This window comes from Xyrauchen texanus, chromosome 49 (genome assembly GCF_025860055.1).
Source record: "Xyrauchen texanus isolate HMW12.3.18 chromosome 49, RBS_HiC_50CHRs, whole genome shotgun sequence".
Taxonomy (NCBI): Eukaryota; Metazoa; Chordata; class Actinopteri; order Cypriniformes; family Catostomidae; genus Xyrauchen; species Xyrauchen texanus.
Genome location: NC_068324.1, coordinates 1,136,382 through 1,148,199, shown reverse-complemented (window position 1 = coordinate 1,148,199; position 11,818 = coordinate 1,136,382). Strand labels below are relative to the sequence as shown.

At 42.9% G+C, this 11,818-nt stretch overlaps 1 protein-coding gene across 1 annotated transcript in view; it reads left to right on the top strand.

Moving 5' to 3' along the window:
* Positions 1-11,818, top strand: part of LOC127640129 (protein kinase C-binding protein NELL2) — a 98,254-nt gene that overhangs the window by 37,346 nt on the left and 49,090 nt on the right. The window contains exons 10-12 of the mRNA XM_052122537.1: positions 1,812-1,906; positions 2,029-2,134; positions 2,252-2,380. Coding sequence (XP_051978497.1) covers positions 1,812-1,906; positions 2,029-2,134; positions 2,252-2,380 — 330 coding nt within the window. The remainder of the gene's footprint in view (positions 1-1,811; positions 1,907-2,028; positions 2,135-2,251; positions 2,381-11,818) is intronic.

The window sequence follows — 11,818 nt, the reverse complement described above, 5'->3', positions numbered from 1 at the left end:
GTGCATTGTTCCGGCCCGGCCCCGCCCTCCTCCGCTCTACAGTCTCCTAACAATGTCCAACAGTTCGTGCATCACAGGACGTTTATGTCATTTGTTTTATCTCTGGAAATGATGCTGATCCAAATACAATAGCGAAGGATCATTTTATTATCATTAACATTTGTTCCCTAAATACACAGGGTGCGTCTCAATCTGCTCGTGAATCAGTATATTGTGAACATGAATTCGAACACTGGTAAGGGTGTTCATCCGCTGAACATTGGGACACTGGGACTCAATCACCTGCGATGTTGACGATGTTTCCGGTAAGGGAACATTGGATGCGTCTCGTTTGGAAGGCTGCGTCCATCGGAGGTCGCATTTGTCAGCCGCTTACGTCATCGAGACTGTCTCGTTTCATAAAAACTCAACCTTCTTTCACGGGAATCCGGAGGATGCATGAGGTCTATCCTTTGTGGGCACTCGCAACCCACAATTCTTTGCTTCAATGGAAATGTCTAGAAAAAATAACGCCAATTTGCCCGTAAATTAGATGTTCAAACTCAAGTACCTCAGTAGACGGGTACAGAGTATATAATATGTAGAATTATATGAATATATAATTAAAATAAAGTGTTATGGTGCGTTCACATACAACGCAAAGCATTTTGCGCGGCGCGATTACATTCAAAGTCAATGCAAAGATGCGAATAGACACGCATTTGCGCCGGCCGGCACGAATGAAGCGAACGACGTGCCTCGAACACGCGAAATGACTTCATTTGCATATTCACAAAAGTTTACATTTTTCAACTCGAGCGAGAAATCCGCTTGACGCGTTGTCGAGAAAGCCTATCAGCATTGAGATTGTCCGGATGTCACTGACGTAGTAGCAGAAGATTGATGTAGCGGTGTGTCATACATGTACAGAGACCGGACGAAAAAAGACATCGCTGGGAGGAAAGTGAGCGAGGAAGTTGCGCGTGAAAATATGCGCGTCTACTTGATTCCAGCTATTGGTTGAACTTTACTGTGAACCAAGTCGCTGAAGCCTATCCCCCTGTCCTTTTCCGGAAGAGAAGCGGGAATACTCACGGGTTTGTGTTACTTGTGCAAACGCCAGTTTAAACACACATTTATAATCCAGCGGTCGAACTCGCGCGAGCAACGAGAGGTGTTGTATGTGAACGCACCATTAGACTGAAAGTTCACCTGTAAAAACAATTTTTAACACCGGGGGTAGCACCCGGTGCCAAGCCTCTTAGAGGGCCAATCAGGTCGAGGTGCTTGCTGACCTCGGAGAGTCTCGGCGTCGGTGCCATTGGACAGAATGTGGCGCAACCCGGTTTCGTGACTCTGCCTCCTTCCCGGCAAAAGTTATGGCAATCCGGCATGAGCGTGGGTGTTTTCTTCCCTATATCCTAAGCTGGCCCCCAAAAACGCTCCACTCTAACCTGTACCAATCGACTCCAAACACCTCGAAATGCGCTACGGTCAGCCCCATATATGATACGGGACATAGCGAAGCACCGTATCTCCACGAGCATACCTCCTAGAGTCACGGGGCCCACGCTGGCCCTCTCGCCCACCCTGAAAAGCCCCAGGCAGGCCGGCCTCCCAGACCGCCAGTTGTAAACTTTGAAGGGTCAATTCGAGAGCACGTATTGTTCGCTTAATTTTCTTTAGTTGGTCTTAAAATTAGGGGCTTATTATATATAAAATAACTCATGATAGGAGATTTAGTTGTACATGTTCATGCGCCTCGCACCACCTGCAAATGTGTGTTTTCAGGTTCACTTTAGTGAGTTGCCGTTTGTTCTCTGTTCCCGCAGCGATGTGTCTGTTTTCGGAGCAGACGCTGGTGGAGGGAGACCGTTGCGCGGTTCATCATCCCAGCGGACTCCAGTGCCAGCTGTACGAATGCAGGGTGCGAATCTCTCCAACAACGTTTATTCTAAAGAAACTGTTTCAGTGTACAGTGTTTTTAGTTATAATGTATTACACTGAGAAACAAGCGGTTAATCCGGTGGATATGCTTGTGTGTTTCAGGATCGTACAATGCACAGAATCCCAAACGCAGACGACTGCCCGCAGCTCACATGCGCTGATGCCGAACAGCTGACGCTTACAGACAGATGCTGCAGAGTCTGCAGAGGTACGAGCGCACATGATTATATTCAGACATCTACTGATCATCGGTTTGCATCATTCCTTGAGTAGTATCAATGATTCTAGTTGCACAAATCAACAACCCCTCTATCTGGGGTTAAAGGTCACGACTTCTGCGGCGAGGACAACGTCTGCGCAGAGAACTCCGACTGCGTGAACTTGGACGCCGGCGCGAGCTGCAGCTGCAGGAACGGGTTCCGCCCACTCCGCGAGGACAGTGCATACTGCGAAGGTGAGCTGTCAATCAAACATAAGAAACTATAACAGCAGTTTATAATGAATTCTCATAATAATTTGATTTTTCTTTTGCATTATTTGTTTTACATGCATGTGTGTGAGGAACAGACTGATTTTTAAGGGGCCGTTCACTCTAAAAGTGTTTTTGTTTCCATCTGTGATTCCGTCAGTTTATGTAAATGTGCACTAGATGGATGTAAAAGGTGAGAAAAATAAGCTAGAGAGACGTCTTTGACCGTTGCGCCCAGTCAAGCTGAATTTTCAACGTCTCGCTTAGGAACGGCTCTTCAGGTAAAAAGACACATCAACTTTTAAAAACGCATTTGGAGTCTCCTGTGTTTTGTTGGCTGCATTACGCTGCATTTAGCTCTTTTTGTGTGCAAAACACGTTCAGTCTGAACGGCCCCTATAAAAGCCATTTTAAGAGCACCTTTTATGGTTTTTAAACGTGCCTAATTTCATTTTAAAGGTCTCATACAATAGATTTACATGTTCAGACTGCAGGCAAAACAGCTCTTTTCTGGCAGACTGTCCGCACTATTAAGTGCAAGTGATCAAAACAGATTTGCGTGATCAGACATAACCAACCTATCTGCATGGGTTGTTTTGGTAACGACATAGGCGTACCCACGTGACAATGCTTTCAAAACTGATGTGGGAAAATGGAGGTGCATCATCTCTGAACGCTTAATTTGCTCATAATTTAAATGACAGCTTTACCTTTTTTTCCTCAGTGTCAAAAACAACTCGTTCAATGATCCGTTCTAAAGCATTCATTCTAAACTCCTCCTTTCAGAGAGCATACTCTGCTCTGATTGGTCCGTTCTAAAGCATTCATTCTAAACTCCTCCTTTCAGAGAGCATACTCTGCTCTGATTGGTCCGTTCTAAAGCATTCATTCTAAACTCCTCCTTTCAGAGAGCATACTCTGCTCTGATTGGTCCGTTCTAAAGCATTCATTCTAAACTCCTCCTTTCAGAGAGCATACTCTGCTCTGATTGGTCTGTTCTAAAGCATTCATTCTAAACTCCTCCTTTCAGAGAGCATACTCTGCTCTGATTGGTCCGTTCTAAAGGATTCATTCTAAACTCCTCCTTTCAGAGAGCATACTCTGCTCTGATTGGTCCGTTCTAAAGCATTCATTCTAAACTCCTCCTTTCAGAGAGCATACTCTGCTCTGATTGGTCCGTTCTAAAGCATTCATTCTAAACTCCTCCTTTCAGAGAGCATACTCTGCTCTGATTGGTCCGTTCTAAAGCATTCATTCTAAACTCCTCCTTTCAGAGAGCATACTCTGCTCTGATTGGTCCGTTCTAAAGCATTCATTCTAAACTCCTCCTTTCAGAGAGCATACTCTGCTCTGTTTGGTCCGTTCTAAAGCATTTATTCTAAACTCCTCTTTTCAGAAAGCATACTCTGCTCTGATTGGTCCGTTCTAAAGCATTCATTCTAAACTCCTCCTTTCAGAGAGCATACTCTGCTCTGATTGGTCCGTTCTAAAGCATTTATTCTAAACTCCTCCTTTCAGAGAGCATACTCTGCTCTGATTGGTCAGATGTCCCAATCTGTTGTGATTGGTCTACCGCTTAGTGTAGTGTTTGTGGGCGTGTCAAAGCTGTTCACGAGCAGCTAATGAAGACCAGAGGTGGGGTTTTTGTTACCAAATTATGTAGGTTAGTACAGGAAGTAAGTCTGGAATTACTAACGACTCGTTTCTTTTCTTTCTTTTGGGAGTCAATAACACGTTGATTTGTGAAACTTTGCAGACATTTTTACATTCACAACAGCTCTATAACATACTACATGAAAGGCCATATTTAAAAAACCACAATAGGTGCTCTTTAATAACATGTTATCGTGTCTGTCTGCGTTATTTTTCCAATGTTATATTATGTAAATATGCACTAAACTGATGTCTTTGACCGTTGCACCACATCCAACTGCATTTTCAGGAGCATCCTGCTTTTTAGACGCTTTAAAAAGTGCGTCAAAGCACTTGCGTACGGTTATATGCATTGCATTGTTCTTAGTTTATTTTTAGTGCAAGAATGTGTTCAATCTGAACTACCTACAAGTCATTTTCACTATTAATCTTGTCCGCCGCCTAAGCTCTGAAATAGGCCAAATATGGACTAAAGACATGGCGTGTTGATGGCATTGGTTCCCAAGAGTTTCGTGACCAAACATGGTTGACGTTGAGATTTAAGTTGAGTAAGACTTCAGAAGACCTGGAATATTTTTTATGTATTTTATGGATTACGTTGTCATTTTGGAGCTGGAAAGTGTCCGTCAATATATGAGCGGGGACGCTGCTAAACAGCTCCTTTTGCGTTCCACGTGAAAACGAAAGTTGCATGGGTTTGGATCAACTTCAGGGTGAGTAAGCAATGACAGAATTGACATTTTTGGATGAACTGTCCCTTTAAAGATACATGCTGTTTTAAGGTAACAGACGCATACGTTTATGCTCCTTTAGTGATTGCTGCATTGTCCATTTTCATCGAATCCTCGCTTATCTTCGCTCTTTACGAGCGCATAACTAATTAACTAACAGACATTATTGATGCTCAGCTTGAATAGGAATCTGATCAACATCTCCTTCTTTGGCATGTTAATTGGCTGATGTTCAGTATCGGTGCGAGTAAGTCATCAATGTCTTTACTCTCCTCCCTCCTCATCTTCATTCCCTCTTTAAGCCGAGTCGAGTTGCGGCTGGCCTACTTTTGCAGAATGCCTAATGACTCTCGCTGTGTTTCTGGGGAGACGGTGCCCCCCCGTCACCTCCCCACACATCCGATGAGTCTCTAATGAAACCTGTTCGTCCCGGGCTCTAAAAATAACCCAGGAAATCCGTACGAACAACCTATCTGTCGCTCGCCTCACGTGCACGGCCGGGTAGGTAATTATCAAAGAGCAGGAGAATATGAATAATTAAAGATGCTATCAGCTTCAAATAAATGCAGAGTTCGACTGTCAGTTCTGCCTAAATGCACCCGTGGGACGGTCTGCACTGGTTTAATGCTCAGGAGCGGAAGTAGCGTGACGAGGAATCGAAGATAAATATGTTTTGGAATGACAGAATTATAAAAAAAGGGCAAAGCCATGTGTAACCCAGAAATGTTCACTGGTGAGACAGATACACCAGCAGTGTCCCACTTTTAGACTCATTTGTCACCTGGTCTTTTTTAACCTTGTTGGTCTGGATGAAACACCTGCTGTTGAGGTTTCCACCATTCCATGCATTTTTGAGTACATTCTAGGAGAGAGTGCTAATGTGTGAAGCACGTGTGGGACTGTTTGTGCACAAACTGTGGGTGCATTGTATGTTAAAGGGATCATTCACCCAAAAATGATCTCATTATTTACTCACTCTCTGAAAGGAGGAGTTTAGAATGAGTGCTTTAGAACGGACCAATCAGAGCAGAGTATGCTCTCTGAAAGGAGTTGTTTAGAATGAATGCTTTAGAACGGACCAATCAGAGCAGAGTAGGCTCTCTGAAAGGAGTTTAGAATGAATGCTTTAGAACGGACCAATCAGAGCAGAGTATGCTCTCTGAAAGGAGGAGTTTAGAATGAATGCTTTAGAACGGACCAATCAGAGCAGAGTATGATCTCTGAAAGGAGGAGTTTAGAATGAATGCTTTAGAACGGACCAATCAGAGCAGAGTATGATCTCTGAAAGGAGGAGTTTAGAATGAACGCTTTAGAACGGACCAATCAGAGCAGAGTATGCTCTCTGAAAGGAGGAGTTTAGAATGAACGCTTTAGAACGGACCAATCAGAGCAGAGTATGCTCTCTGAAAGGAGTTGTTTAGAATGAATGCTTTAGAACGGACCAATCAGAGCAGAGTATGCTCTCTGAAAGGAGTTGTTTAGAATGAATGCTTTAGAACGGACCAATCAGAGCAGAGTATGCTCTCTGAAAGGAGTTGTTTAGAATGAATGCTTTAGAACGGACCAATCAGAGCAGAGTAGGCTCTCTGAAAGGAGTTTAGAATGAATGCTTTAGAACGGACCAATCAGAGCAGAGTATGCTCTCTGAAAGGAGGAGTTTAGAATGAACGCTTTAGAACGGACCAATCAGAGCAGAGTATGCTCTCTGAAAGGAGGAGTTTAGAATGAACGCTTTAGAACGGACCAATCAGAGCAGAGTATGATCTCTGAAAGGAGGAGTTTAGAATGAATGCTTTAGAACGGACCAATCAGAGCAGAGTATGCTCTCTGAAAGGAGGAGTTTAGAATGAACGCTTTAGAACGGACCAATCAGAGCAGAGTATGCTCTCTGAAAGGAGGAGTTTAGAATGAATGCTTTAGAACGGACCAATCAGAGCAGAGTATGCTCTCTGAAAGGAGTTGTTTAGAATGAATGCTTTAGAACGGACCAATCAGAGCAGAGTATGCTCTCTGAAAGGAGTTGTTTAGAATGAATGCTTTAGAACGGACCAATCAGAGCAGAGTAGGCTCTCTGAAAGGAGTTTAGAATGAATGCTTTAGAACGGACCAATCAGAGCAGAGTATGCTCTCTGAAAGGAGGAGTTTAGAATGAACGCTTTAGAACGGACCAATCAGAGCAGAGTATGCTCTCTGAAAGGAGGAGTTTAGAATGAACGCTTTAGAACGGACCAATCAGAGCAGAGTATGCTCTCTGAAAGGAGGAGTTTAGAATGAACGCTTTAGAACGGACCAATCAGAGCAGAGTAGGCTCTCTGAAAGGAGGAGTTTAGAATGAACGCTTTAGAACGGACCAATCAGAGCAGAGTAGGCTCTCTGAAAGGAGGAGTTTAGAGTGAATGCTTTAGAACGGACCAATCAGAGCAGAGTAGTCCGCCATTGGTGTATGAATGTGTGTGTGAATGGGTGAATGTGTCACAGTGTAAAGTGCTTTGAATACCGTTAAGGTTAAAAAGGCGCTTATATAAGTGCAGACCATTTGAAGAAAAATAGAAGATAATCTCAGCTCAGCAGGTCCTTAAAAAGCAAGTTAATGGAGATTTCTCTATGGAAGCTCCAAAAATCACAGACAGCGTAAACGGCGTCGATACGACTCCAGCGGTTAAATTAATTGGTGTGATAAAGATCGATATTTAAGTAATTTTTTTTACTATAAATCATGCTTTCGGTGAGCCAGCTGGAGTCTACGGAGCTGGAGTCTGATGCTATCTATCAGCCGGCTCCCGTACACACGTACGACACTACCGAATCAGAAGCGCTGTTTACAAGCGAGAAGGAGGAACACTGGACGCTTTGTTGGTTTGGTTGATATTTTTCGCACCAAAAGTGATCGTGTTGCTTTAGAAGACAGAGACATATGGATGACGTTTATGCGTCCATTGTGGAATTTCCAAATCTCCAATTGCTCGACTCCAATTACTTCAAAATGCAGCAGCTAAATTTCTCAAAGGAGGTCGGAAGTACGATCGTGTTACCCCAATTTTAAGATCACTTCACCGGCTGCCGGTTCAAGCTAGAACTGATTCTTGTTTGTTTATAAATCATTACACAACCAACCTCCCAGATACTTACTACATTCTTATAATCCATCTAGAAGTCTGAGGTCCAGTGATCAATATCTCCTCGATGTCCCACGCTCGAGGGTGAAGCGTAGAGGAGGGAGAGCCTTTTCGGTTGTTTCCAAATAGTGTGGCACAAAGCGTCATTTTCTGTTTTCCTGAGAAATAGGTCGTTGCGCAAAGAAGTTTCAGAAGCACGTCTGTTTCAGCGCAAAGTCTAAACTCAGTTCCTGCATTTGCAGTTTGGCGATTCGACCAGCAGGTGGCGATAAAGTTCATGTCCAACCTCTGGACATACAGTGGAACATTAGATTATGTCCCTGACGATCAGAGCTGTAGACGTTTTATGAATGGACAGTTTCTAAAGGTCAAAGTTTACTTTTCAATAATTCATATTATGTTTATATTTACAACTATATTTATAATTTGTATTGGTATTTTTCCACCTGTTGTCACAGAGTGATTTTTAAGTTAGAAAGGATGAAATATTTTGAGTTTGTATGACTCTTTTTTTTAACCACTTTGTTATTTTGAATATTTTTTTTGTTTCATTTGAAGCAGGGATGGATTAATGACTGGGCCAATGGGGCCAGTGCCCAGGGGCCCTTGACTACCCGGGGGTGCCCTGGGCTTTAAGGCTGCGTGATCTAGTTTGGTGATCCCCCCGTTTGAAACTTTTGGGCATGAACAACGAGACCGAGGGGGGCCCTTGGAGATAATTGGCACCAGGGTCTTTGCAAGTCATAATCCGTCCCTGATTTGAAGTGCAATATTTATTTAGAAATATGTTTGGTTTCATTATTTTAGTATTTCAATAAATGTATTAAATTTAGCCATGATTTATGTGACACTTTATCATTATGATTAGGAATGGACTATATATTAGGAGGCAGACGTTGCAATAACCGGAGAAGAACCTCCCAATTAAATTGCACCTCTCCCAACCAATTAGCACCTTGTGAACGCAATTTCACCAAACCTACATGCACCTAAATTTAGCACATGCTTGCACGAAAATACCACAACTTCATGGCCATGACTACTGACTTTGCACTTATGACTTAAAGCACAGCGCTGCGCTTAACGCTCTTGAAATACGGCCCTTAATATCTAATGCCATCTGCTTCTCAAGTCATTTTGATTGTTTTAGCGATCTTTAAATACAGTATGTGTAAAAAATGCATTTGTTGCAGCGTATGACTCTTGCACTACTCTTCTGGTGTCATACTAAAGAGTTTGAGACTCAAAAGTCTTTATTCTTGATAATCTGCCAGAAAGAAAGAGAAGAAGAGAGGGTTCATCAAACCCCTCGTTAATCACTCGAGCTGCTCAGTTTCTCATCCTCAATGCAACATCGAAACCGTGAGGCGAAACATGGCAAGTTCCCGGATAAACTTTCTTTATTGTCTTACGATCCTCAACATCAGGAGATTTGGAAGGATGTTTCTTTTTTCATTATGCAGGCAGAGGAGCATGGAGCATCTCTCAAGGAGCGCTACGCAGTTCTTTAAAGGCGTCATGAGCATTGCAAAGTTAAAAATAGCGCGAGTCTCAGCCGATGAGATCAGTCCTGTTTCAATATTTCATGCGGGAGGTTGAGGGGCGTCGGCTCGGGGGAATACTCCACTCGCACACTCAGTGAAACAGCCGGTGCACGCGGGTAGAAAGCGTGTTTCCAGCACGCTTGATGCTGGTTTGCCGTGTAATTCAGGTTGCAATCATACAGCAGCGGAGAGAGAGACTGTGAACAGTGCGGCCTGATTAATCCAGACAAGACTGAAAGTCTTCAGCGGTTTTCTAAGGGAAGTTTATCAAAAGTAGATCTGACGTACAGAGGCTGGTGTTTTAGAAGGTTATTAATCATATCTGGTGGGTTTCTGAATGCAAATAATAAAATGAAACCAAACATATAATCGAGCATCAGTTGGATTGCAAAATAAATAGACTTATCATCTTTTAAAAGGGAGGTCAAAACACTTCTTATATGTTTTATTGTTGATGTCAAAGGCTGTGTGTCAATACTGGCACTGTGTTTGGTCACCACAAGATGTCCGGCCTGATCTCATTAATATATATGCTAATTGTATGTTTATATTTGTAACATTTAAACATACATGTTTGTCCCTGATGGCATACACTATCATTGTGAGAGGTGGAGAGTGAAATTTAAATAATTAAATCTCCCGATGTACTCCGTAACGGAGCTGTGATATCTCTAACGTACATTGCAGAATACGACATATCGCAAACGGTTATGAGATGCTTGAGAGCCGTGAGTGTTCGACATCACTGCCTTGAAACCGCTAGTTGTAATGCTAATCTATCCATCTATCCATCTGTCTGTCTGTCTGTCCATCTATCAGTCTGTCTGTCTGTCTATCTATCTATCTATCTATCTATCTATCCATCCGTCTGTCTGTCCGTCTGTCTATCCATCAATCCATCTATCCATCCGTCCGTCTATCTGTCTGTCTGTGTATCTATCTGTCCATCCATCTATCCATCCATCTGTCCATCCATCTGTCTGTCCATCCATCCATCCATCCTTCTATCTACCTATCTATCCATCTATCCATCCGTCCGTCCGTCTATCTATCTATCTATCTATCTATCTATCTATCTATCTATCTATCTATCTATCTATCTATCTATCTATCTGTCCGTCCATCCATTTATCTATCTATCTATCTATCTATCTATCTATCTATCTATCTATCTATCTATCTATCTATCTGTCCGTCCATCCGTTTATCTATCTATCTATCTATCTGTCTGTCTGTCTGTCTGTCTGTCTGTCTGTCTGTCTATCTAGCTATCTATCTATCTATCTATCCATCTGTCTGTCCGTCTGTTTATCTATCCATCAATCCATCTATCCATCATCCATCTATCTGTCTGTGTATCTATCTGTCCATCCATCTATCCATCCATTTGTCCATCCATCCATCCATCCATCCATCCATCCGTCCATCCATCCATCCATCCGTCCGATCTATCTACCTATCTATCCATCTATCCATCCATCTGTCTGTCTATCCATCTATCCATCCGTCCGATCTATCTATCTATCTATCTATCTATCTATCTATCTATCTATCTATCTATCTATCTATCCATCAAAAAGCATTTTTCTCCATAGACAGCCATTCAAAAGTAGCCATGTTTTATTATGAAATAATCGATCTATTCCCATTGACAAGTGATCAGTCATGTGATACCCAATCCCAGAACTGAGCACCCATGAACAAAGCTCTCTGGGAACCCTGTGCTAGCTGAGCACAGTCATAGCGATGAATGGGGATGCTAACGGATAGCTCTTTCCAGGAATTTTATAGCTCCATGGTTTGAGCGGGAAATGACGTTAGGTGATCAAGGGTTAATTGGCATCGACTGTAAAAGTGAAGATGTGTAGATGTGACGAAGCGAGAGAGATACGAGTGATTGGTAGTGTTTTAGGGTTGACCAGCTTAAACCAGATAGAAACCAATAGGGCTGGACTGGGAAGAGCAATCAGTCCGGGGTGGGGGGGGTCTACATTTTGCAGCGTCGTTTTGTGGTCCATTCTGCATAACGCAGCGGCTCATGTTAGCTTATCGCAGCCCATTCGGCATGTTTCACGGCTGCCTAACCGGGCCGCTCGGTTCTCCTGATGGCCACTCAGTCTAAAAACATTAAACACTCTCTCTCGCAGACTTAGCGCTCGGGCTAATTAGTATAAGCGAGCACGAGCGGTTAGGTGCTAACCACTGGAGACTTGACGAATGTCTTTCAAATGAGGCTCAGTGTGTTTATCGAGTGCTCTGTTTATGTTCAAGGCATCAATGAGCATTCAAATTCATTTTAAAGTCAAGGGGAAGCTAACTATGCTAATATCATAAGCAGGGTCCATTTTCCTGAAAGAGAAAAAATGCTTTCTGTTCCAT